The 27,005-nt window shown below is 39.6% G+C and overlaps 2 protein-coding genes across 2 annotated transcripts; one reads left to right on the top strand and one right to left on the bottom strand.

Moving 5' to 3' along the window:
• Nucleotides 1-45: 45 nt before the first annotated feature.
• rad51c (RAD51 paralog C) lies at nucleotides 46-9,380 on the bottom strand. Its single transcript, XM_084057588.1, has 6 exons — nucleotides 9,339-9,380; nucleotides 4,482-4,607; nucleotides 3,110-3,359; nucleotides 1,937-2,153; nucleotides 726-1,360; nucleotides 46-615 (listed from the first exon to the last, which is right to left on the bottom strand). Exons 2-5 carry the CDS (start codon nucleotides 4,597-4,599, stop codon nucleotides 821-823), a joined length of 1,125 nt encoding a protein of 374 aa, XP_083913714.1. The 5' UTR covers nucleotides 4,600-4,607; nucleotides 9,339-9,380; the 3' UTR covers nucleotides 46-615; nucleotides 726-820.
• Nucleotides 9,381-10,688: 1,308 nt separating this feature from the next.
• Nucleotides 10,689-19,980, top strand: abt1 (activator of basal transcription 1). Its single transcript, XM_084058838.1, has 6 exons — nucleotides 10,689-10,748; nucleotides 11,933-12,015; nucleotides 12,607-12,879; nucleotides 13,469-13,644; nucleotides 14,346-14,519; nucleotides 18,986-19,980. The coding sequence occupies exons 1-6, from the start codon at nucleotides 10,693-10,695 to the stop codon at nucleotides 19,178-19,180; spliced, it is 957 nt and encodes a 318-aa protein (XP_083914964.1). The 5' UTR covers nucleotides 10,689-10,692; the 3' UTR covers nucleotides 19,181-19,980.
• The last annotated feature ends 7,025 nt before the right edge of the window (nucleotides 19,981-27,005 follow it).

Below are 27,005 nucleotides of genomic sequence, written 5' to 3'. Positions count from 1 at the left end.
ACATTGACATTAGACTTATTTTGTGTTCATTCAAAGTTGAAGTTATTTTATTTTAGTCAGAATGTTTATTTACAACACTAATATCAACTTCTCCTGAAAAGGCCCACCAAGTATTATAGAAAACACAAATAAAAATAATGCATATAATAATGATATTCATAACATGTCCCACACATTAAAGGACTACTTCGCCCATTTTCAAGTATATAATTAGTCCTCACTAATGCTCATTATAATATGGCATAATTTCTGTCTCAGAGGAGGACTGTGGACAGTTCAGAAACCTGCCTACCAGTGACATCATCGGTAGGCAAGTTTGGTCATTTCAAACAAGATTTGACACTTATTAATATGTGTTGTTTTTTTCGTGTTAATGGATGTACAATGGCTTTCAGCATGCTAACTTCTGGAAGAGAAAGCTTGTAGCTTCTATAAGCTTGGAATCCCCATCGTTGATGTCATTGGTAGGCATGTTTCTGAACTGTCCACAGCCCCCTGTGCCATCTTATAATGAGCATTAGTGAAGATCAATTATAATTATAATATAATCATGAAGATAAGGTTTAAGGTTTAAGGATGTTTCAGTCTTAACCAATGAAATGACAGCATTTCTGTCTGCCTATCCACAAGTTTCCTAGGGCATGGTGGGCTTCACTTCCTGTCGATTTGATCCCTGATACCTGATCAAATCGACAGGAAGTGATGCCCACCATGCCCTAGGAAACTTGTGGATAATAATTAACCAATGTAATGACAGCATTCCGGTCTGTCTATAATAGTTAACCAATGAAATGACAGCATTCCCTTCAGCCTATAATAATTAGTCCTCCTGGATTCTGGCCCTCTTGTTATGACTTCCTGATTGGCCGGTTAAAGTGTGTGTGTGTGCTGATTGGCTGGTAGAGGCCTGTGCGTGCTGTGATTGGTCGATTGAGGCGTCCGTATCTCTGAATCCGTGCGCAGTGATCTGATAGGCCACCGAAGTCTCCCTCTGATTGGGCGTTTTGTAGAGGGATGCTCGTCTCTCTGACCCCGCCCACTGTAGGAGGAGCCTCAGCGTGGGGGCGTGGCCCCAGCTCTCTCCCAGGGCGGGGACAAGCTCTGACTGGCTCCCGCCGCTGCCGACCCTGGTGGTCATCTGATTGGTCATCACCACGGCGACGTGGTGGCTGGTGGCGATAGCGATGAGTTGCTGAGCGAGGGTGTTGAGGAGGCGTGTCCTCTGGGACATGTCGTCATGGCGACGGAACGGTGACGCAACGCTGTCAATCACCAGGAGCCGGGGCTTCTGGAGACGGGACAGGAAGTCAGGCAGCAGGTAGAGCTCCGCCAAGAGGTCCATGTAGTCATGGCAACGCACCTGGCAACAGTAACCAGGGAGAGGTCAAACCAATAATAGTAAACATTTACATATCATCTCTGTCAGGCAGAAACCTGCCGCATCACGACACGTTGTGAGCTTTTAGATAGGATATTTTTTGAACAATTTTAAATGAACGTGTCGGGATACCAATTTTATCCAATCAGGAGAGAGAACAGGTTAACAAGTGGAATTGGAAGTCTCCTAATTGGTTGAAAATTTGCAACCTACCTGAAAATGTATTTTCTGTTTATTAAAGAGCTGGAGAGACATGGAGACTCCTGTTACTGAACAAACACTTTATAGCAATGATTACTATCACAAAATATAGCTTTAACTTTTTAACAAAAAACTTTTGTTTTCATATAATATGCTCTACCATACAGATTGGACAAACTATCATCTTATTCACTAAAAACATTTCCTGAAAAGTACAGCTTCGAGACAGACAATGTTTCCAACAGACAGTAACGATAGATATCAAACTGATAACTAATAAACGATTGATAATAGTCAATTAAAAAAAGTCATCCATCACTTATTTTGACGTTGTTTTTTTTGGATGTAGACGAATACCAGAAAGACGTTGGAGAGGATGGTTTCCACGGTGAAGTCCCGGAGGGCGTCGACTTGTTGCTGGTCTTCAGCCAATCGGGTGAGGTGTTGCACGGCGGCCTCGGCCAGCTCAGCCAATCTGTGCACCAGGAAGCTGCCCTCCGTGTCAACAAACACCGCCTGACCTCCCAGCCCTCCAAAACACTCTGGTACCTGTACGTCCACACACACCTGTAGACTGACAGGACAGGAGAGGAGAGGAGAGAATGAATACATTTATTTGGTGATAAAAGGAAAGAGCACGTCATCAGCACTTCCACAACATATAGCAAACCGAGGATAAAAACACAATAAATACCTTAGGCTTATTTCCATTGTGGTCCTCAAGGAGGAGAGGAGGACACACATACATAATCTATACCAGAGTTGGGTTTTATAGAATACATAATCTATACCAGAGTTGGGTTTTATGGAATCAAATAGAGCTGGATTTTCGGGCAGAACTACAAAATGTATTTTTTTTTCAGGAAATGACAAAAACAAAACAAAAAGTGGAGTTAGGAGGTTTTGTTCATCATTGATAAGTACAGCTAAATGGACCTCCAAGCTCACAATGAGGTTGGAGGTCAAAAGTGGGTGGAGCCCAAAACCAGCTAACTCCACCCCCCTTTGGTGGATTTAGCTGGTTTAGCAGAAAGTTTGAGGATCCAATTGAGTTAGCTGCTTTTGTCAGAAGCGCTTTTTAATACTTTTCATTGGATCAATATGTTTTTAATCAACACACAGACGTAAAGGGTGTTCAATAGCACTGATTTATCAATACCAGAGTTGTTGTTTTTTTACAGAATATAATCTATACCAGAATTGTTTTTTTTTTTACAGAATATAATCTATACCAGAGTTGCTGTTTTTTTTTTACAGGATATAATCTATACCAGAGTTGCTGTTTTTTTTTACAGGATATAATCTATACCAGAGTTGTTGTTTTTTTACAGAATATAATATATACCAGAATTGTTGTTTTTTTACAGAATATAATGTATACCAGAGTTGCTGTTTTTTTTTACAGAATATAATCTATACCAGAGTTGTTGTTTTTTTTACAGAATATAATCTATACCAGAATTTTTTATTTTTTTTTACAGAATATAATCTATACCAGAATTGTTGTTTGTGACAGAATATAATCTATACCAGAGTTGGGTTTTCCCCACTCCCGGGGGTCCACAGATCTCGGTGGTCTTGCCAACAGGAAGGCCCCCTCCCAGCGCTGCGTCCAGCTGGGAGCAGAAGGTCAGGATGCTCCCTAAGGCCTCCTCCTGCTCCAAGAGGTCCAACGCTGTCACCTGACCTCCTGCGGCACCTCCTGCTCCATCTGCACCTCCTGCTCTGCTCCTCACTGTCTGCAGAACCTCCACAGCCTCCTCCTGAGACACACCCGCCTCTACAACAACAACATGATGATAGGCTCTATTCACAGCAGCCATATTATGAAGACATTCACAGGTGTTACTAATGATACTAATGAAGGCTCTGTTCCATTCTGGTCAAACAGAGTCAGGGTACTGATATTGTGCATGTTGGTTCACTGGAAACACTCTGTTACACCAGTGGGTCTACAGTTGGGGTCCAGGGACCCTCATGGGCTTCCAAATGGCCCCTTACAGGTGTGTAACTCTGAGAGTGTACAAATGGAATTTGTACATTTGTACACTCTCAGAGTTATGGGGGTCGTGGAAACCACTGTGCTAGACTAAATGGAACAGAGCCTTCATTAGTATCATTGGTAACACCTGTGAATGTCTTCATAATAAGGCTGCTGTGAATAGAGCCTATAGACCATATTCACACGGCGGCCATGTTTCTATGAAGTCAATGAAAGTAGCCACCCCGGGTGGTGGCACTTTCAATGTTAAATTCCAATATGGCCGCCGTGTGAATATGGTCTATGGATGACTGGACATTACAAACCTTTAGACATACTGTCCCAGTAAGGCCCATTCTACAAATACCCTCCAAATCAGTGGTTCATTTGTACCTTTACTTAACTGTAGACGTTTAATAAAGGTGTTATTTGTACCTTTACTTAACTGTAGAGGTTTGATAAAGGTGTTATTTGTACCTTTACTTAACTGTAGAGGTTTGATAAAGGTGTTATTTGTACCTTTACTTAACTGTAGAGGTGTAATAAAGGTGTTATTTGTACCTTTACTTAACTGTAGAGGTTTGATAAAGGTGTTATTTGTACCTTTACTTAACTGTAGAGGTTCAATAAAGGTGTTATTTGTACCTTTACTTAACTGTAGAAGTTTAATAAAGGTGTTATTTGTACCTTTACTTAACTGTAGAGGTTTAATAAAGGTGTTATAGGTTTGATAAAGGTGTTATTTGTACCTTTACTTAACTGTATAGGTTTAATAAAGGTGTTATAGGTTTAATAAAGGTGTTATGTGTACCTTTACTTAACTGTAAAAGTTTAATAAAGGTGTTATTTGTACCTTTACTTAACTGTTGAGGTTTAATAAAGGTGTTATAGGTAGAAGTTTAATAAAGGTGTTATTTGTACCTTTACTTAACTGCAGGGGTTTGATGTGCAGCAGGTCAGCAGCAGAATGGAACCCTGCCTTCAGTAGTTTGACTTTAACAGGAGGAGACAGAGGCAAGCTGGACACTGGAGTCTGCATGTCACCTCCTGTAACACACACACACACACACACACACACACACACACACACACACACACACACACACACACACACACACACACACACACACACACACACACACACACACACACACACACACACACACACACACACACACACACACACACAATTTCCAATAAAACACAAGCACTGGGTAGACTTAAAAAAATAACGTTACCACAAATAGCAGTGGGGAAACATTGAAACTGGTCCAACATAATGGATGAAAAGAAAAGACAAACAAAAAAACGTGTACGTGCTATACAGTGGTGGAAAAAGTACTACATTTCTGTACTTAAGTAAAAGTATTAATACTGCAATGTAGAGCAATATAGAGAATTATATTTTTGAGTAAAAGCACAAAAGTATCAGCATCAAAAACTTAAAGTACCAAAAGTAATAGTACTCATTATGCAGAATGTCGCGTTTCACAAGTTATCATATGTCTAAAATTCATAAAAGTCTTTCGAAAATAGCAGATCTACAAGCTCACAATGCATAGCACACTTTGTGAGCTTGTAGCTTTAAAGTTTAAATAGGGCTGAAGTGGATATATAGTGTAATAATAATAATCAAAATCTACAAAGTGACTAACTAAAGTATTCAAATAATTGTAGTGGAGTAAAAGTACAATATGGGGCTCTGAGGTGTAGTGGAGTAGAAGTAAAGTATAGAAAATTGGGAATACTTCAGTAAAGTAAAAGTACCTCAAAATTGTACTTAAGTACTGTCTTTGAGTACATGTACTTATTTACTTTGGTGCTATAAGGGATGTAGTGTCCAGATTGGCAGACTGTAATCAGATATGTGGCCTACTATCCAGATTAGAATCAGATTGGTTGGATTTAACCGGGAACGCAGCTGTGTAACCACTATTCAAAAATAGCAGATATACAAGCTATGAGCTTGTAGATCTGCTATTTTTAAGAAATCATGCAAATGTGTGCACATCTTTGAATATAATAATATATTTATTTTTTAAATCGAACTTTTTTTTACTCAAATATTTGCTTCTGTTTTTTTTTGGGGGTCCTTGACATGAAAGTTTGAGAACCACTGAAATTATAGCAACATACATTTTTCAAAAACTGTAACGACTTAAAAGACATTTGTAGAATCCCCAGAAGCAAAGATTTGAGTTAAAATGTTCGCTTTAAAAAAATATATATATATTCAAAGATTTGCACACATTTTCATGATTTTTCAAAAACATAGCAGATATAAAAGTTCATATACAAGCTCATATAGCTTGTAGATCTGCTATTTTTGAATAGCCCAAAGAAATCTAAGAATGACACAGATGCGTTCCCGGTCATAACAGCAAAAAAAAAAAAAACATATTTTTTGTAAATCAGGTAAGGTTTGAACCTTAATAGGCTCTATTCACAGCAGCCATATTATGAAGACATTCACAGGTGTTACCAATGATACTATTGAAGGCTCTGTTCCATTCTGGTCAAACAGAGTCAGGGTGCTGATATTGTGCATGTTGGCTCACTTGAAACACCAGTGGGTCTACAGTTGGGGTCATGGGTCATGGGCTTCCAAATGGCCCCTTACAGGTGTGTAACTCTGAGAGTGTACAAATGGTTCCATTTGTACAGTTATTGGGGGTCGTGGAAACCACTGTGCTAGACTAAATGGAACAGAGCCTTCACATTGGTAACACCTGTGAATGTCTTCATAATATGGCTGCTGTGAATTAACCTCGCATCACCAGTCTTTCCACCTCGGAGGAAAATAGAGCCTATTCCTTGGTGGTTTGAAATGTGATTGTAATGTGAACCAAGCTGTGGACATGATGTAAGCAGCAAAGCAAATGGTCTTCCCCAAAACTCACTATTACTGCGACTACAACTTTAATATTTGTTCAAGAATAACTTTAAACAAAACAACCCAAAACTCAGCCAGTGGTGTAAAGAACTAAGTACATTTACTCAAGTACTATAAGTTCTTTATTTTTTTACTTTACTGGAGTATTTCCAATGTTGCGGTATTGATACTTTTACTTAAGTAAAACATGTGAGTACTTTTCCCACCACTGCACTCAGCTCATGCTGAATTAAAAGTTAACTTCAGTAAATAAGGACAAAATACCCCATACCCTATCTCTGTATTTTACTACACACAGAACTTCTGTGTGTAGTAAAATACAGAGATAGGGTATTTTTTGCCACAACCAATTGTTGATCGCCTCACATCAGAAGAATGAGATTTAGGTTGGAAATCGACTAGCCTAACGATCAAGACTCTCGTAAAGATGTATTTAATCGGTATCAAGAAGACTCACCTCAAAACCAACTCACCTCAGAGGTAGGAATACTCACCCCGGAAGACTCACCTCAGAGGTAGGAATACTCACCCCCAAGATTTTCGGGGGGTAGGAACACTCACCCCATGACCTGAGAAAACTCACCTCGGAAGACTCACCTCAGAGGTAGGAATACTCACCCCAATGTTTAAAAAAAGGTAGATCTACCGGCTTGTGAGCTTTCCATTTTCACAGAATGCTTTCATAATGTGAGCTTTCCATTTTCACAGAATGCTTTCATAATGATGTTTAATCCATATCTGGATTAATCCATATCTGGATTAAATTCTTTCTTTGAAGGTATAGAATTAATAAAGTGCTTTTAATAGTGCTTTAAATACAAGGTAGATTTCATCAGAAAAGGTAAAAAGGTAGATCTACCGGCTTGTGAGCTTTCCATTTTCACAGAATGCTTTCATAATGTGAGCTTTCCATTTTCACAGAATGAATGAAAGGTAGATTTCATCAGAAAAGTGAACAAGGAATGCAAATAGCAAATAGCATGGTCATTTGCTATGTGTCTCCAGCTCCACACCTTGCCCCATCCACCTATTAGATATCAAACAATGAATCATTAAGTGGAATGGGATATTAGTGTTAAGTGGTCAACCCCCCTCCTCCCCTTCACTCCTGTGCCCCCATCAAACAAACAAACAAACAAACAAAGGTAGGAACCCAGAGAAATGAACATTCCAATGTCAATGTATGTTGTTAAATTACATTTAGCTAATTAAAGTGCTTTAAATACAAGGTAGATTTCATCAGAAAAGTGAACATTCCAATGTGTATAATGCAAACAAATACTTACTTAACAAAGAAAAATGAAGAAAAACTCCAGTGAAGGTAAAACACAGGTATAATGTTTTGTTTTCTGTGTGAACACATTTGTGAGAAAAGCTTTTGGTAAGCATTATTGAACTTTAGTTACTTTAGTTACTATTAGATATACATTTCACTATTGTAAGCATTATTGAACTTTAGTTACTATTAGATATACATTTCACTATAGTAAGCATTATTGAACTTTAGTTACTATTAGATATACATTTCACTATTGTAAAACATGCATTAAACACTTTTCCCTATTTTTACCTAGGATATTTAGTTACCTACTACTTTGCTGGTATAAATGATAACAGCATAGAACATTGCATTGCACACATGCATTGTTTGAGAACTTTAGTTTTTAGAAATATTACTTTTGGTACATTTTGATGCCTTACTCTTTGTGTGTGTGTGTGTGTGTGTGTGTGTGTGTGTGTGTGTGTGTGTGTGTGTGTGTGTGTGTGTGTGTGTGTGTATTTTAAACACAAATATATCATTGAACAACATAATTTGGTAATTCTATACCTTCAAAGACAGAATTTAATCCAGTATGGATTAAACGTGTCTCATTATGAAAGCATTCTGTGAAAAAGGAAAGCTCACAAGCCGGTAGATGTGCCTTTTTTAAACATACAGACTTGGTGTAGAGGGGAAAGGTTAAACCCACCCACAAAACAAAAACTCACTGTACATTACACCATTGAGTTTTTCTGGGTGAGTTTTCCTACCCCCGGGGTGAGTGTTCCTACCCCCGGGGTGAGTGTTCCGAGGTGAGTTTTCTCAGGTCCTGAGGTGAGTTTACCCACCCCCCGGGGTGACTGTTCCTACCCCCGAGGTGAGTATTCCTTTTTCAGTTGAGGTGAGTTTGTCTTGAGGTGAGTCTTCTTGTATTCATTTAATCGATGTTGACATTTTTTTTTTTTTTTAATCTTTACGAGAGTCATAGCTACCACCCCTCCAGATTGCACTGGAGTGTCAGCTCCAAGGCCAGTATTTCTCCAAACATGTACACATGCACAATATAAGGTCCTTGCTCGCTTGCCCCAAATGTTAACTAGGTGTCCGACGTCTTTGTGCTATGTAATAGTCCATATTTGTACATAAAGAAGTGTTTTTAATCCCGTCAGTGGCCGAACGCCTGTTTACTTCCTGTTTACATCGAGTGTAATTCCGGCTTTCACCGGGTGCGGCCCGTCACTACCACCCATTGGGAACTTCTGAGAGAATCGGCCACAAACGGGATTAAAACACTTTTTCATTGAAAGATATGAACTAATACATTACACAAACACTATGGACACCTAGTTAACATTTGGGGTAGGCGGGTAAGCATCTTATATTTGGCATTAGTACATGTTTGGAGAAGTACGGGCTTTGGAGCTGACATTCCAGTGCAATCTTGGGGGGTGGTAGCTAAGACTCGTAGAGATACATACATCTACGAGAGTCTTGATCTAAGGCTAGAAATCTACCAAGTTTCCGATCTACAAGCTCACCACAAGCTCACTAAGATCTGTAGATAAACGTTACTTTAGTGTAAATAATGGAACAATGTGTTTGTTAAAAAGGTTCATTTATGTACCTGTTGTTTGCAGAGAGTTAAACCATCCGTCTGCTCGGTCTGTCAAGTCACACACACATACGTAACTTCCGCTGCGACTTTCTTATCCTTCAAAATAATGACATTTTTGCAAACGTAAATATCATAATCATAGATAAATAATCAAAACACAGTTTAGACCTACTAAGCGTCGGAACATTTATTGGGGCTGAATACAGTTATTATAAAACAATAAAATAAAACAATAACTATGTTACTGGTTTATTTTCAATCCAGCCATGGGTTCACATGACGGTCATCTGTCACGACAGTCACGGATGAACTTTAACTTGGTTTTTGCAATTTCTTTGTTTTTAGCCCGTACATCTACATTAACGTTCAGATTTCAACTATAAAGTGCGTATCCTATGACAACGGATGTTCCAATTATGTACGGGCCCTCATAAGTACCCGTATTTTCCGTATTGTTAAATAAAAAGCATTTTAATCAGATTGGTGGCCATTTTTTTATAGAGTTATATAATGTATCAGAGTGCAATACACCTCCCAACCAATAGGGTTATCGTAGTCGACAGTAGATAAAATTCAGAGCAAATGACCACCAATCTGATTGAAATGCTTTTTATTGAACAATACGGATGATACGGGTACGTTTGAGGAACCATATGGTATTATAACATCCGTGACCATGAGGCCAGCATTTTATATTTGAAATTTGAACGTTTTTGTAGAGGTACGGGTTGTGATGGAGAAAAAGCAAAAACCAGGTTGAAGTTCATCCATGACTTTCCTGATATGCAGTGGTGGAAAGTAAACTAAGTACATTTACTCAAGTACTGTACTAAAGTACAATTTTGAGGTATTTTTACTTTACTGGAGTATTTCAAATTTCCATTATTTTTACTTCTAGCTTACATCTCAGAGGCAAATATTGTATTTTTACTCCACTACAATTATTTGAAAACTTTAGTAATATTTCATTGCTGATATAAATTATTATACTATAAAAAGCTCAGATCGCAACGTGTTGTAGATCTGCTATTTTTGAAACAGTTTAGTACTTTTACTTTTGGTACTTTAAGTACATTTTGTTGCCAATACTTTTGTACTTTTACTCGAGGAACATTCTGAACACAGGCCTTTTACGTGTAACAGAGTATTTTTATATTGTGGTATTGCTACTTTTACTAAGTAAAAAAATTAAAATATCTGAGTACTTTTTCCACCACTGATGATATGACAGTCATGTTTCAGGGCTATAGTTTCAAATCTCTCCTTTGATAGTCATTTTTAATTTAGTTTTATTTTGAAAACCTCAAGTTGTAGTTCTCTTCTTTCACTGGTATCACTTGACTCACCCGCCTACGTCATTAACATGCGACAGGAGTTCATTCCCCCAGTCCCCACGTTTTTAGAGGAAAACACCAGAAGGTAAACATATTGAAATGTTTGTATTTATATATTTCATGTTTTATTCACACTTCATCTGCATGTTACATGTTGTTCATATGAAGGATAACATCAGAAGGTAGAAATATATTTATATTTCATGTTTTATTCACACTTCATCTGCATGTTACATGTTGTTCATATGAAGGATAACATCAGAAGGAAAACGTATTGAACTGAAGCCTTAGAAACACATTGTTTTACCTTGTAGGTAGAGGTTTGTTTACAACTCTGTGTGTGTGTGTGTGTGTGTGTGTGTGTGTGTGTGTGTGTGTGTGTGTGTGTGTGTGTGTGTGTGTGTGTGTGTGTGTGTGTGTGTGTGTGTGTGTGTGTGTGTGTGCGTGCGTGCGTAAAACGTCATGACTCTAAATGCAGATGCAGTGGTTCTCAAACCTTTTCAAGGACCCCCAAAATCATATGTATTTGGCTGCGGACCCCCCATCAAAAAAAAGAAAAGAAATGGTGCCAGGAATCTTTCAAAAATAGCAGATCTACAAGCTCATAGCTAGATGAGATTGTAGATCTGCTGTTTTTTGAATAGCCAAAGTATAAAATATGGTTTAAAAGTGTTTAAAATTATATTACTATATTAACACATTTTGGACGCCTTGGGGTCCCCGGACCCCACTTTGAGAACCAATGTTATACTCTAGAGGGAAGAACATTTGGTGTAGAGGGGAAAAAAAGAGCAGACCAAGTGCAGAACCAAAGGTCAAGTTTAAGTGGTTAGATCTCTATGAAAATACACATTTTACACACTTTATACCCAACACTGATTAATTTACTCAACATACTGTTTGACAGTTACTGTCTATGAAGCTTCAAAATCTATGAAAAAGTTGAATCTGCAACACAATTGTTGTACACACAATAATAAGAGACAGATGAAGCAGGCAGCCCCACTATGGAGGTCCTTCTTCATCTCTCTCTCTCAGCTAAGTGGTCATTGAAGACCCCTGCTCTATAACAATGATTACTATCATAATATAGAGCTTTAATAATATAGAGCTTTCACTTTATAATAAAGAAACAACCAAAAGTCGTTTAAGCTGTAGATTGGCTATATGTGTCAAACATATTTAGTGATATCTAAGAGCCCTGTGGGACTCCATTCAACTAAGTAACAACATTATTAGTAACTGTTTTGTTGTTTTTGTTTGTTTTAGACAAATGGAGAGAATGGACGATGAGAGCAGAGAGGAAGAGTTAAAAGAGTTAGAGGTTTCTGAAGACCATGATGATGAAGATGGTAGGGCTGCATCTATCCATTACATTATTAATTCATTGAGAAGCATTTTTTTTAAATCTCCAATGGAGTTATATTAGTTGGTTTTGTATGAAGCACTTGTTTTTTTAATACTTGTCATTGTTTTGTTTTGTTTTGTTTTGTTTTACGAACACATAAAAAAAAACGTAAAGGGTGTTCAATAGCACTGATTTATGAAAAAATAAATAAAAGCTGAAAAATGCTGGTTTCTGCCAGACAGCGACAATATTTGTTTTAATATATCAACAATTTGACCTGATAAAATTCTATTATATTTTTTAAAATTAATTAGTGTGAGTAACCACTTAAGACCTATGTTATACTTTGCCGTACAATGACGTTGCACAAAAATAGTGAAAATAGCAGATATACAACCTCGCAGCACATCACAATGCGACCCGTTGTGAGCTTGTAGCTATTTTCTCTATTTGTCAAACGCTTGCAAAAGGAAAGAAGAGAATTTTCACTTTTTCCCCCAAATAGATTTTTATTTATGTATTTATATATTTATTTTTATTTTGACCGGTATTTTTTTACATAATTGATTCATTTGATTAACTCTCGCATCTCTAGGTGGTGATGATGATGATGATGATGGGCTGAATGGCGATGAAGAAGAAGACAACAGCGCTCCCCAGTGTCAGAGAGTCCAGTTGCAGGCTGCCGCTCTGTCTACAGAGCAGCAGAAGAAGAACGGCGATGCTGCTGCTGCTTCCTGTCCAAACAGGAAGTGCGTTCCGGGCATCGTGTATTTGGGTTACATCCCGCCCAGGCTCCGCCCCCGACACGTGCGCAACCTGCTGGCGTCCCACGGAGAGATAGGACGCATTTTCCTACAACCTGAAGGTAATCTCATTACATTACACCAGGGGTTTGTCAAAGTCCAGGAGTACCGCAGAATACCATCTACACAAAATGTCTTTGCCAAAAACAGCCGATCTACAAGCTCACAACGCGTCACGAACTTGTAGAGCGGCTGTTTTTGTTCAATGTTCCCCCCAGAATAGTGATGCCTTATCCACAAGCTTGTAGATCGATCTGCAATTTGTGGTGTGCAACACAACCTTACAGGTACATATAAATCAGGTATAACTTCAACCCTAACCTCTAAAAGTCTAATCCTAACCCCTAAACTTAACTCATTCAGTGCCCAGCTTATTTATGGAATTTTGAGTGCCACAGCCAAAATTCATAGTAAAAAAAAAGTGCTTAGGAGCCGAGATACAGCCCTTTTTCAGTAAGAAGTTAAACAAAGAGTGAATGGAGCAGCAAATCTTCAAATCATCATATCTTGGGTTCTGAACATGTTTTTTTTTGGACGTCTTAGACGTCCAGTGGCACCCAGGGCTTATATCAACGGACGTCTTAGACGTCCAGTGGCACTGAATGAGTTAACCTCTGTTGTAAAGTGTGTGTCTGCCCCCCACCCATCCAGGTAATGTGGTAAGGAGGAGGAAGAGGAAGGCGGGGCTGAAGGGAAAAGGCTTCACAGAGGGATGGGTGGAGTTCCGGGACAAACGGGTGGCCAAACGGGTGGTGCTTTCTCTCAACAACACACCCATGGGTGCTAAGAAGCATAACCGCTTTCACTCTGACCTGTGGTGTATGAAGGTACCTGTCTATCTGTCTACCTGTCTATCTGCTTCTCTCAACAAACTGTTTGTTCACTTTTCCATTAGAACCATCCTTGAAGGAGAAGTTATGTAATGTCATATATTATATATAAATCAAATACTTCATAAAAGCCAACTCACTCACAATGCATGTAGATAAGCTATTTTAGCTGTTTTGGGAAACAATGTAAAGGTATAAGTTGTGAGTTCTGGGCACAGTTTTTACTCAGGAAGAAGCTGTTCAGCACACCGCTGGTTTTGGCCTTAAAGGAGTAGTTCACCCAAAAAATGACTTATTTTCCATCAATTACAGACCCCATGAAGCATTGAATTCAAGGAGATGTTTAGTTTTTGTCACATTCCTAAGCCAATAATTCGATGACCGGCTCTCTCTTGTCTCTCCGGTAGGAGACTCAAAGGAGACGGATACATAAGCATCTTTCCGCCGGTAATCAAATTATTGGCTTAGGAATGCGACGAAAACAAACTAATGTATCATGAAATCAATGCTTCATGCGGTGTGTAATTTATTGAAAATGAGTCATTTTTTCGGTGAACTACTCCTTTAAAACTCCTGTACCTCTTCCATGAGAACTGGTGGGGTCCCTTATGAAGCTGGTTCACTTAGTGTGTGTGTGTGTGTGTGTGTGTGTATGTGTGTGTGTGTGTGTGTGTGTGTGTGTGTGTGTGTGTGCGCAGTATCTCCACAGGTTCCACTGGACTCATCTCAGTGAGCGTCTAGCATATGAGCAGACGGTGCTGCATCAGAGACTGAGGACTGAAGTGTCTCAGGCCAAGAGAGAAACCAACTTCTACCTCAGCTCTGTGGAGAAGAGCCACAACATGGCCAAACCACACCGAAAAGGACACAAGGTAAAAAAAAACACCAGAGATCTAATGTCACCACTGAACATTTCAGTCAGGCCCAAGTACCAGTCTGTGTGAGAAACAGTCACTGAAGTACTCAGGTATTTTACTTAGGTAAAAGTATCAATACTGCAATGTAGAAAATACTCTGTTGAGTAAAAGTCCGGAATTCAAAATGTACTTGAGTGAAAGTACAAAAGTATTGGTATCAAAATGTACCAAATGTACTAAAAGTAAGAGTACTAAATTGTTTGAAAATAGCAGATCTACAAGCTCACGACGCGTGGCGATGCGAGGCGTTGTGAGCTTGTAGATCGGCTATTTACAAGTGGCCTATGTATAAAATAAAATGGTTAATGTATGTTTTATAATATAATAATTGACAATTGCAAAGTAACTAGTAACTAACATTTTTGTGTAGTAAAAGTACAATATTTGCCTCTGATATGTAGTGGAGTAGAAGTAAAAGTACTGAAAAATGGAAATACTCCAGTAAAGTAAAAGATACCTCAAAATTGTACTTAACTCGCAGTGGCAATGAAATGAAACATATGTTCATACTGTGCCAGCATTTTTTTAAGTAAAAAAAAAAGTGCTTAGGAAGCGAGATACAGCCTTTTTCAGTTATAAGTTAAACAAGGAGTGGATGGAGCTGCAAATCTTCAGATAATGATATCTTGGGTTCTGAACATTTTTTTTCCAAAAAAATAATTGTAACTCTGGATTTTGGCACTGAGGGCATTCAGAAAAAACTCGGGATATCTTGTTGTGTGGCACTGAAAGAGTTAAGTACAGTACTTGAGTAGATGTACTTAGTTACTTTACACCACTGGAAACAGTGTGATAGGAGTCCTCCACACTAGTAACATTTCCTAAACCATTACACAGTATGTAGAATTATGATGTTGAGGTATTATCTTTCTGTTATTAGCTGTTCTAATAATACATTTTAATCAAATGTTTACAAATCTCAAAGTGCTACAAGTGTTTAAACATAATGGCATAACAAATAACAAAAGCGGAAAAGCAACGACAACAACACAACACCCTACCTGGGGTCAAAAAGTTGGTTAACAGGTTGGCTGACCTCCGCTCGAACCCTTGGCTCGAAATGTATATCTTTTTCGCAAAAAGTGGGGGGTATGAAATCACGGATCTGTGAGAGTGAGGGTGTCGCGTCGTACACACAGTGAATGGCCGTGACGCCAAGTTCTCACTTTAAACCCCTTTGTTTCAGAGGATAGACAGACAATAACAAATATAATGCAGCTGAGAAACTTTGGTCAACTTCATTATGTACTTGCATAATACATAGTCTTTTGGTCGAAAAAAAAATACCTAGTCTACTTTGGATCTGATGGATAGGGTTCTGTGCAGACTGCAGTCCATTTAGAAACACTTGGACCCTACCTGGTCGTAGTGTCACTGTTGCCTGGTCCATTGCTCCTGACATTATCAGAATGGCAGTTTTCTTTGTGTCCTCCTCTTCAATACCTTTTGGTTTTGGTCAAACTACCCCCCAACTTGGAAGCACCAGGAGGTTGTTAGTTTATAATTATTCACAACAAATCTTTGGATTTGATCATAACTCCCGTGGTCGCTAGTTTGAGTCGTGGCAGGGCACACTTTGCAGCTTTTGCACAGATAGCTCTTGTATCCTCTCATTATGTTGTTGAGCTCCTGATTATTTTTTTCCCCCAAATTCGACTTGTAAACAAGCCGGTGAATGACATCACATGTTGCTGGTGGTGGCCGGGATGGAAAACAAGAGCGCTCGTCCCAAAACACACTTGCCCCGGGTATATCCGGCGGCCTCGGCGGAAAAAATAGGGGCGAGTGTGTTTTGGGCCAGCACTTCTCGTCAATGAGTATTGCGGAAATAGTATGAATACTATTATTTATTTTTTCTCTCTCGAATCTTTGATTCGCGGGACATTGTTCCGTTTGTGCGGGACACGGGACAAACGGTCCAATTTCCGGATTGTCCCGCGAGATTCGGGACGGGTGGTCACCCTAGAGTAGACATATGGAGATACCAGATTTCTGCCCAGCAACACCGATATATATACTCCTTAAAACTGCAATCCATGTGTTTTTAGTGATTAAAACTTTATTTTGATCTAACTGTAGATTATGTAAATACAATTCTAATGCAATATTAGTTCTATTATAACTAGTACATGTGTATGGTAGATTGTGTTAATGCAATGTTAGTCCTATTATTATAACTGTTACATGTACAATGGTTGTAGTAGGTCTCCCTGCTCTTCTCTTGAAACATTTACATTGTGTGGTCAGGTAGGACACCTACTGGTTGATAAGAGGTACTGCATGAAGGTGAAATCACTATTCATGCTTCCATTAGAACTCAACAGTATCAATGTTGAAACTTCTATCTGTCTGTAGCTACTTAAAGATGTTAAAACAAAAGAAAAGTTTTGTTAAAAAGTTAAAACTCTACGGTATATTGTTCAGAATAAACAGAAAATACATTTTCAGGCAGGACACCAATTTCATACAATCAGGAGAGAGTATCTTTTTATCAGTTTAGATTGTTTAGTGTTCTAGTTCCATTTTGTCTGCTCACTTCTATGTCTCATTTCCAATGTCACTTGTTTATCCTGTATCGGTTCTCTCTCCTGATTGGATGAAATTGGTATCCCGACCTGAAAATGCATGTTCTATTTACTGAAGAGCAGTAGAGACATTGATGATAACTTTCAGAATGCACTTAACACTTAAGTGCACTGTTTAGGTGCATACATGTGAAAAACAACGCTTGGAAGCTCCAATACAATAAAACCATAAAACAACTTAAAAACACAGTCAAAGAAAGTGCACAGTGCAGAGTACAAAGAGTTATTGCACTTTCATTTCTCACTTTCATTTAACAGTCTGATAGCCTGTGGGAAAAACCTGTTCCTCAGCCTGCTAGTGCGCGCTGAGAGGATCTTGTATCCCTTCACCCTTTTGGACTTAAGCGGGGAAAATAGTTTTGTATGGGGGTGGGTGGGGTCTTGTTTTTAACACCTAGTGTACCTATTCTGGGGCCAACATTCCTTGACAAATAGCCGAAATTCAAGCTCACAATGCAACACGTTTATTGCTTTGATTTACCACTTAAAACCTACATACTTAGTATACATTCATTAGGACAATATCAGTTACCAGAAGCAGGGACGTGTGTTTTAATGAGTCTAACATTCATTAAAAGGACAATATCAGTCACCAGAAGCAGAGACGTGTGTTTTAATGAGTAACATTCATTAGAAGGACAATATCAGTCACCTGAAGCAGAAACGTGTGTTTTAATGAGTCTAACATTCATTAGAAGGACAATATCAGTCACCTGAAGCAGAGACGTGTGTTTTAATGAGTAACATTCATTAGAAGGACAATATCAGTCACCTGAAGCAGAGACGTGTGTTTTAATGAGTCTAACATTCATTAGAAGGACAATATCAGTCACCTGAAGCAGAGACGTGTGTTGTAATGAGTCTAACATTCATTAGAAGGACAATATCAGTCACCAGAAAAAAGAGACGTATGTTTTCAATGAGTCTGACATGGTTATCATGGAGTTTGAAGTTGAAAGGGTTTAATATAGGAGGTCTGATCAAATTGATATGAAATATCTAAATCAAGCAACTTAAGAACTGTCTGGGTTGCAAACAAAAGCCTGAGTAGATATTTAAATTAGGGGTGTCAGAAAAAATACATTTGAATACTTATTCTACTGTTGAACGATTCAGAATCGATTCTCATTTTCAAAAAATCGATACATTTTTTGGGGGGATCTTGCATTTACTTAAGTTTTGATTTGAGAATCGTTTTGAATCTAAAAAAAAAAAAGTTTTTTGAATCGAGAATCGTTTGTTTTGATCCTAGAAATGTTTTAAAGTTACACAGCCCTTTAATCCACTTGTGTAGACCTGTAAACCTGTGTTGTGACAATACAGCTGATTCTGTTGTGTTAATCTATATGTTAAAGGGTTCACCCCCAAAATAACTTTCTTTCTATCGATTAGTCACCCCATTGAGACTTGAATTCATGGATATATTTTAGTTTTTATCGCATTCTTAAGCCAATAATTTGATGACCGGCAGCGGTTTCCGGTAGGAGACACAAAGAGTCTCCTTTGCGTTTCCTACCGGAACCGCTGCCTACCAGTCCGCTGGTCATGATTTATTGTCTTAGGAATGAGACAAAACTAAAAAAATATATACTTGAATTCAAGTCTCCATGGGGTGACTAATCAATAGGAAAAAAGTATTTGTTTTGGGTGAACTATCCCTTTAATCTATAGATTCAGTACAGATAATGTATTTAATCTACATGTTAATCTATAGGTTCAGTACAGATAATGTATTTAAACTACATGTTAATCTATAGGTTCAGTACAGATAATGTATTTAATCTACATGTTAATCTATAGGTTCAGTACAGATAATGTATTTAATCTATATTATAGGTTCAGGACAAACAGTGGCAGTTTTCTCAGCGGCAGACAGAGGATGAGATCCAGAACAGGAAGAAGAAGAACAACAAACCTCCGGCGGTTTCCCAGAATTCCCTGCGGGACAAGAGCCAGCGTCACGAGACCAAGAGTCAGTCCAACGTGTCACTGCTGGCCAAGATATTCAACAGCAACCAGAGCCAGGACTGACTGACTGTCTGACCCCATGGCCAAAATGGGTTTATTTAGCATCACAATCATTTTAACCTTTTATACTTTGGCTTTTTTAAAATAGCAGATCTACAAGCTCATAAAAAAAAAAAAACGTGAACATTTGGGCAAACCTTTTTGAATATATATATTTTTAAAGCGAACATTTGTAACTCAAATCTTTGCTTCTGGGGGTCCCTGGAACAACATATTTTGAGATGGGGGTCTGTGGCCAAATACATATCATTTTGGGGGTCCTTGACATGAAAAAGATTTAGTTAGTAAGTTAAAAATGCAGTTTAAAAAAATATGTTTATATTCAAAGATTTGCACAAATGTTCACGATTAAAATAAAATAGCAGATATATATCTGCTATTTTGTTAATAGCCAAAGTATAAAATAATGGTTAAAGTGGTTACACAGATGCGTTCCCAGTTTGAATGGGTTAACTGTTTGTTTAGCGGAGCCGTCGTCCTTTTTAACGTCTTGGGTTTGAGAACGCCACTTCCACATCCCAGGAATGTGGAAGTGATGGGGACGGTGTCAAATGACGCGAAGGGGACCCCCGTGACGTCAAAACGTTTGCCGTTTGGTCTCATCCTGTCCCGTGAGAATATGTTGCCATAGGACGTTCTGATTGGCTGTTATTTAGGCCTGTTAAAGACCATCTGATTTTTATTTGTATTCCTTTTTTCTCCTCTGCATTTAACCTATCCTAACTATTAGGAGCAGTGTACAGCGCCCAGGTTGCAGGAAGGGGTTAAGTGTCTTGCTCGGGGACACTTTCGACACACATCGAAAATAGCAGATCTACAAGCTCACAATGTATCGCAATGCCTTGGTGAGCTTGTAGATCTGCTATTTTATTTCCTGTTTTAGGCCATTTCACAATAGGGAGGCCGAAGCCAGAGACTGTGACTATTTAGGGTCCTTGACATGGAAAGGTTTGGGAACGGCTGATATAAAACACATGAAGCTGCATTGTGTGATTGTAATTATGGCTTCGTCCACACGTACACGGGTATTTTCATAAACGTAGCTTTTTATATGCGTTTTGGGGGGTTCGTCCACACGCAAACGCGTTTTTGCTCCATGTAAACGCATCTTTTGGAAAACTCCTGCCACAGTGTAGATTTTTAAAAACTCCGTGTGGACACGGTAAACGGAGTTTTTGCATGGGTCGTTTAACGTTTAGCCGTTGTCGTGTGGACAGAGAGATTTTTTTAAACAGGGCCGTGTAGACGCGGAGGTTTTCAAAAACGAAAACGAAATATCTGCGTTTATGAAAATACCCGTGTACGTGTGGACGAAGCCTATGACTAATAAAGTTTATTATTGTAGCAGTGTACATGCCTTCTGTTCCTTTGAAATAGCTCTTTAACCCATTAAGACCTGGAACTGTGTCATTTTTAGATTTGAGCTAAAAGGCATTATTTTACACTTTGGGCTATTCAAAAATAGCAGATATACAAGCTCATAGCGCGGCACTCGGTGCCGCGCTATGAGCTTGTAGGAATAACATATTTTGGAACAACATATTTTGATGGGGGTCCGCGGCCAAATACATATAATTTTGGGGGTTCTTGACATGAAAAAGATTGAGCACCACTGATATAGAAACATACGTTTTCAGAAAACTGTTGAGATTTAGGAGACGTAGAATCGGCTTCAGTTCTCAATGGGTTAAATCCAGGGCTGGGGTCACCAAACATTTCCCTCATAAAATAGGTTTGACAACCCCTGGCATAGACCATGCATTCTGATTCAAAAGGTTTGAATGAGCTTTTTCGAAAAAAAAAAGTTTAAATTGTTTGTTTTAATGCAAACATTTTTAACTTCTGGGGGTCCCTGAAACAGAATATTTTGAGATGGGGCTCCGTGGCCAAATACATATAATTTTGGGGGTCCTTGACATGAAAATGTATGAGCACCACTGATACAGCAACATATGTTTTTTTTTTTAAACTATGATTTCGAAAACATGAGCTTGTATATCTGCTATTTTCCAATAGCCAAAGAAATCTTAAAATGACAGATTATTTCCCGGTCTAAATGTGTTGACCACTTCAACCCTATACAGTATATACTTATTTATGTACTTACTACCAGGGCTCTATACTAGTTCTGCTGGTATTTCCTTCTACACCAAATCTCTTTGCTGAACATAACCGATCTACAAGCTCACAATGTGTTGTGAGCTTGTAGATCTGCATTTCCACTGAAATTTCTACTTTAACCGAATACTTTATTTAGCAGGTTGCAGAGAAAAAGCACATGGATTTTTGTTGCAAAACAGGAGAGCGAGTTCAACCCCTTGTTTGTGACAAATCTGGGTTGGACGTGATCAGTGGAGCTGCCTCTGGTGTTGTGATTGTGGACTTGATTTACGTTTTTGAAATACTTTGAGGTACATGGGATGGTGTGGTGTATCTTGTAGACCAGGCCCATTACAAGTTGCCGTACTCTGTCCTCAATCCTGAGCCATCCGACCCTAGCAAAATGATCAAGGGTTAGATGAGTTGTATGTTTAAGGGCAAGAAGTAGCCTTACTAAAAATGTTGTTCTGGGATGTCTGGAGCCTTATTTTTAAGGCCTTAGTGGTGGTGTGGTACCGTGAGGAGCATGCATAATCGAAATGACCTTGGATGAAGGCCCCTGTAAGAATCCTCGACGTATTCTTACTGACTAGAAAATGTCTGGCCCTGAAACGTTGTTTCATTATTAAGATTTTGCTCTTACATTTCTGTAGAGACCTTTTCATACCTGGTTACATTTGCCCACACTGCCATTTGAACAGACAACAAAAAAAAGACTGAATTGTTTTTATTTTGTGCACAGCACAGATGGGTGGCTTACAAACACTATTGATATTGTGCTGCAGTTAAATCATATTGTTGTCTCCCCCCTGTCCGTCCGTCCGCGTGTCCGTGTGTCCGTGTGTCCATCTGTCTGTGAACAGCTAATCTCCGGCACCGTTGGCCCGGTCGCTGCAAAACTGTGCACACACTCCCTGGATGCCAATTCAGAACCTCTGACCCAATTATTTTACATGGCCCTGTTATAGCACCACCAGGAGGCCGATTTGTGCAAAACCCATTTTTTGATATTACTCCTACAGATTTTATCCAGACCTCACACAAATCAGTACACAGTATCTCTATAGTCATGTGATCAACACGGATCTGTCTGATTTTCCATATTCCATCCTGATCGGCTAAGGTTGGCTTCCTAAGTTTGCAGGATTGGTCCGTTTTGAACTAAATGCCTCAAATCATGAACGCAGCTTGCGATTTCCATAAAATTTCACACGCACATTCCCACTAGGCAGAGGAAGAAATGCCACTTGAAAATGTTCAAATCAGCCTCATGGTTAGCGCTATAAAAGGCCAATTTTTGTTTTTAACTATAACTGCGCCAATCTGCGTGAAACTTTGCACACATAATCCCTAGAGGCCAAGGAAAAACATCTGCCCTGTATTTTTCACATTAGCCTTTATAGCGCCACCAGCGACTTTATAGTGACTGATGTAAAACACATTTTTTGAGATTAAGCCTTCAGATTTTATCCAAATTTCACGGAAATCGCCATCGGTACACATGATCTCTATAGTCATGTGATCAAGATGGATCTGTTTGATTTTTCATATTCCATCCTGATTGGCTAACATTGACATCTAAAGTTTGCAGGAGTGGCCCGTTTTAAACAAAATGCCACAAATCATGAACACAGCGTCCGATTGCGGTGGAACTTTGCATGCACATTCGCACTACTTTGAAGAACAAACGCCAACATTGCCCTATTATAGTGCCACCAGGAGGCCAATTTTTCTTTTTTATTTTACTCCTACAAATTCAGTACACATTATCTCTATAGTCAAGTGAGCAAAATGAGCAATTTTTTTTAATATTCCATCCTGATTGTGAATTCCGAACATTGCTGGCCCACAATAACCTACCTGACCTGTTTTATCTATATCTGTTTTTATCCATGAACACTACAATTATTGGAGAACTTTAGTTACTAGTTACTTTGTAGATTTAAAACATTACAAAACATACATTAACCTCTTCAGCCCTAAATAGCCTTAGACTATTTGAAAATAGCAGATCTACAAGCTCACAACGCGTTGCGATGTGACATGTGTAGATCTGCTATTTTCAAATGATTTTATACATTTTGAAAACATGAAATAGAAGATTTCTGCAAAAGTTTTACTTTTGGTAGCCTACTATTTCTGCATTGCAGAATTGATACTTTTACTTAAGTAAAACATGTGAGTACTTTTTCCATCACTGTAATGTGTGCAGTGGTTGGAGGCTGTCTCCCTACTTACTTCCATTGCGCCGTGTACAATATATCTTGTGGTCAGGTAGGACACCTACTGGTTGATAAGTGGTACTGCATAAAGTTCATTTGCACAATACTGTGGCAAGGTTACTTTTCTGTGCTGTTGACACTTGATGGATTATATTTCTTATGGTGGAGGCGAGTGGGTAATGATGCCACGTCTATACACTTTGGAAACCGGAACACAACTGACTCAAACAGGCGGGCTGCACAGATACACAACAGAACCTCTGGTGCCCGAGAGCCAATACGAACACATGATACTCAGCAGCACACACCCCATAGACCAATTAATTGTTTACTAACATTGAGACTGGATGCGCAGGTGATTGTTTCACGCAATCAATTTCCAACCTGTTGTTTCGGGGTGCGCTAGTTTCAGCACACCCCAACCCCCTCTTGTGTGTTGGCTAGTGTGGCACGTCCTGGCGAGACCTGATAGAATGGGTTTCATTTAGCGCATACTGGCTGCACGCATACTGGTTCTTATCAGTGTGACGTCGTCTGTTAAGGGGTCTATAGGCTGGCAGCAACACAGATGCTGGGGATAGGTTGGCATTGGCATTTGTTCCCGCGTTACACTACCCCCCCTCTAGACTGCTGAGTCCCTTCAGCACCTTCAGGTTAAGTTAACCAGTACAAGGCAATCACAAACACACAATAAACAGAACAATAACAGGTATGCAATAATGTTGAACATTTTAGGAAATAACTGTTCAGTTCTTTCAAAAGGCAAAAATGTCCATGACACATTCAGTTAGCCGTCTGTGTCTCGAATTAATGTCTCAGTTCAACAATGTCATTTTGGTAGCGGGCAGGTCTTTTCACTGGCCTGCCTCTTTTGCTCATTGGAGCAGTAATCTCCTTGTCTGACCCGGAGCTCCAGTCAGTGGCGGATGCAGGCTGAGACGAGTCACTGGAGGCAACAGGCTGGGGTAGGATCACAGGAGGGTGCAGGCTGGGTAGAGTCGCTGGTGGAGGAAGACTGAGTACAGTAGGGGGGTCAGGAGGTTTGAGTGGGACGTGGGATGAGTGGAGTCTCCGGAGGACGCAGGCTGGGTAGAGTTGGGGGGTCAGGGGGCCTCCCAGGAAGCCCGACTGGCGGTGACCGTCCAGCAAAGTTGCCAGGAGGCGCCTCGTCCGATGTCCGCAGCTCACCGGCCCCATGGATGCTGTCAACAGGCTGCTGCGACTCCCAGGTGGGTGAGGGAGAGCTCTCCACGGCTCCACTGAGAATCCTCAGCCAGGGGTCCCTCGGCGGGTCGGTGCCGAGGGGAAGCAGCCCGGAGACCTGAATGGGCCTCTCCCCATTAACGTCCACAAGGCCATGGCCCCCGGGTAAACCGCCCGTCAGGTCAGCTAGCTGCAGGACTGCTGCAGCTCCAAGCCTGGAGCCCTCACCCCATACATCACTCCCACCGTGCGGCGAGAAGGTTGGAGGGCTCACGAGAAGCACCTTGGAGACTGCACCGCTCCCCACTGACCTCCCAGCAATGCAGCTTGGCACTGGCTTGCTCCCAATGCACAGTTTATGAGAGTTATGAATTGCAGCTTTAATACTTTACCCGAAAAAAAAAATGCATTTTGAGATTTCCATTAATCTAGCTGTGTTCTGTAATCATCCAGATTAAAATGATTGATTGAAACAACCTTGAAATATTTATGGTTGCTGATAGGATGGAACCTCATATGTCCAAAACTGTTACTTTTCAGGATTCAAACTAGAAAAAATAGCAGATCTACAAACTTTCAACGTGTCACAATACAATATGGAGATGGTTTCTGCCTGACAGCAACACAATATATTTTCTATAAAGGTTGCACTTTTTAAACTTACATTACAGAAAGAAGTGTGTGTGTGTGTGTGTGTGTGTGTGTGTGTGTGTGTGTGTGTGTGTGTGTGTGTGTGTGTGTGTGTGTGTGTGTGTGTGTGTGTGTGTGTGTGTGTGTGTGTGACCTCTGAACATTAGTGGGAATTAAACCTGTGACATTTTGTTTACATATTGATTTCAATCAGATGGTTTTAATCATCAACATTAATAAACAATTAATAATGTTTTAAACACGTTCACATCAATCACAATTAGTAAACATTTATAAATAATGAATAATGTTGATGTTCACTGTCAGGCCAGAGCTGCTATTTGAACAATTATTGTCTCAATATAGTGGAGCGGCTAAATGCTTTTTATTGGCAGAATCTTTCAGTTGATGATAAAAGCGTGAAAATTGGCATGAGCAGTCTCCATGGGTCACTTGACAAGAAAATTGTCCGAGGCAGTTGTAATTTCAAGATGGCGGCCATTTTTCCAAGATGGCCGATACCGTAGTGGGCAGTTAAGTGATATGATGGTTTATTTGGTGATACAAGCATGAAAATTGGCATGAATAGTCTCTGTGGGTCACTTGACAATAGGCCACCCACAGCTACTTCACATTTCAACATGGCGGCCATTTTTCAAGATGGCCAACACTTTAGTGGAGCATTTAAGTTATATAATGGTTCATTTGGTGATACAAGCATGAACATTGGCATGAGCAGTCTCTGTGGGTCACTTGACAATAAGCCACCCACAGCTACTTGAAATTTCAAGATGGCGGCCATTTTTCAAGATGGCCACCACCTTAGTGGAGCAGTTAAGCTTAAGAAATCATTTAGTTGGTGATACAAGCATGAAAATTGCCATGAGCCGTCTCAAAAGGTCATTTGACAAGAAACCCCACAACCACCACTTGAAATTTCAAGATGACTGCCGCCCGTCATGTGGATCTTTAAATGATACCTTTTCTCATAGAAATGTATTGGGTTCCTCAAAAAGCTCTGTCAAGAGAGGTTGTTTGACTGTGTTTTGTCTGACTCCTCGCCCACGACCAGTCCAGTTTGGTAGAACCTGTCAGGAGTTGCCTCCCACCGGCATAGCTCTCAGGGTTCACTGAGGTACACAAGCTCCCTTACCACGACAAGGTAACAGTCACAAGGGCAGATTTTTTTTTTTTTTTTTTAACTAACAGCCATTACATGTGTCAAATAAATACTAAGAAATGGGGAAACAAAAAATATGACTAATAAATTAGCACAGTTGTGGTGCTGATTAGCACAGTTGTGGTGCTGAACGGACAGTGCTCCAAAATTATAATTGAGCAATGGCTAATACTGAATGGCAGTAGCCACGGAACCATGACAAACTATACTAAGGAACTAAACTGAAAATGTGCTTCACCGTTACGTATGGCAGTGGAAGGCAGTGGAAGAAATGTTACAAAGTAACAACTGAAAATTACACACTAATAGACTGGTGACAAAGTAAAACATGATGCACTGATGTGGCGAGGGGAAGCCGAGCCATAGGCCTACACTTGAAAACACAGAGGACAACGGGGAATAACTCTGGCAAAATAAACATGCAAATAGGTTCTAGCAGGGGCAACTATATAGGCATGTGCAACTGAGTCCATATCTGAAGCACTTACTGTAC

Source organism: Gymnoscopelus microlampas, assembly GCF_963454915.1.
Source record: "Gymnoscopelus microlampas genome assembly, chromosome: 5".
Classification (NCBI taxonomy): Eukaryota; Metazoa; Chordata; class Actinopteri; order Myctophiformes; family Myctophidae; genus Gymnoscopelus; species Gymnoscopelus microlampas.
Note: the sequence above shows the minus strand (reverse complement) of the source record. Positions and strands in the feature narration are given on the sequence as shown.

Excerpts from the sequence above, each read along its gene's own strand:
- abt1 (XM_084058838.1), top strand. The coding sequence starts at position 10,693 with ATGCGACAGGAGTTCATTCCCCCAGTCCCCACGTTTTTAGAGGAAAAC. Across the intron at positions 10,749-11,932 it reads TTAGAGGAAAACACCAGAAG|ACAAATGGAGAGAATGGACG; the intron begins GTAAACATATTG and ends TGTTTGTTTTAG. Across the intron at positions 12,880-13,468 it reads CATTTTCCTACAACCTGAAG|GTAATGTGGTAAGGAGGAGG; the intron begins GTAATCTCATTA and ends CCACCCATCCAG.
- rad51c (XM_084057588.1), bottom strand. The coding sequence starts at position 4,599 with ATGCAGACTCCAGTGTCCAGCTTGCCTCTGTCTCCTCCTGTTAAAGTC. Across the intron at positions 3,360-4,481 it reads ACCCCTGCAGTTAAGTAAAG|AGGCGGGTGTGTCTCAGGAG; the intron begins GTACAAATAACA and ends TTGTTGTTGTAG. Across the intron at positions 1,361-1,936 it reads TCCTCTCCAACGTCTTTCTG|GTGCGTTGCCATGACTACAT; the intron begins GTATTCGTCTAC and ends TACTGTTGCCAG.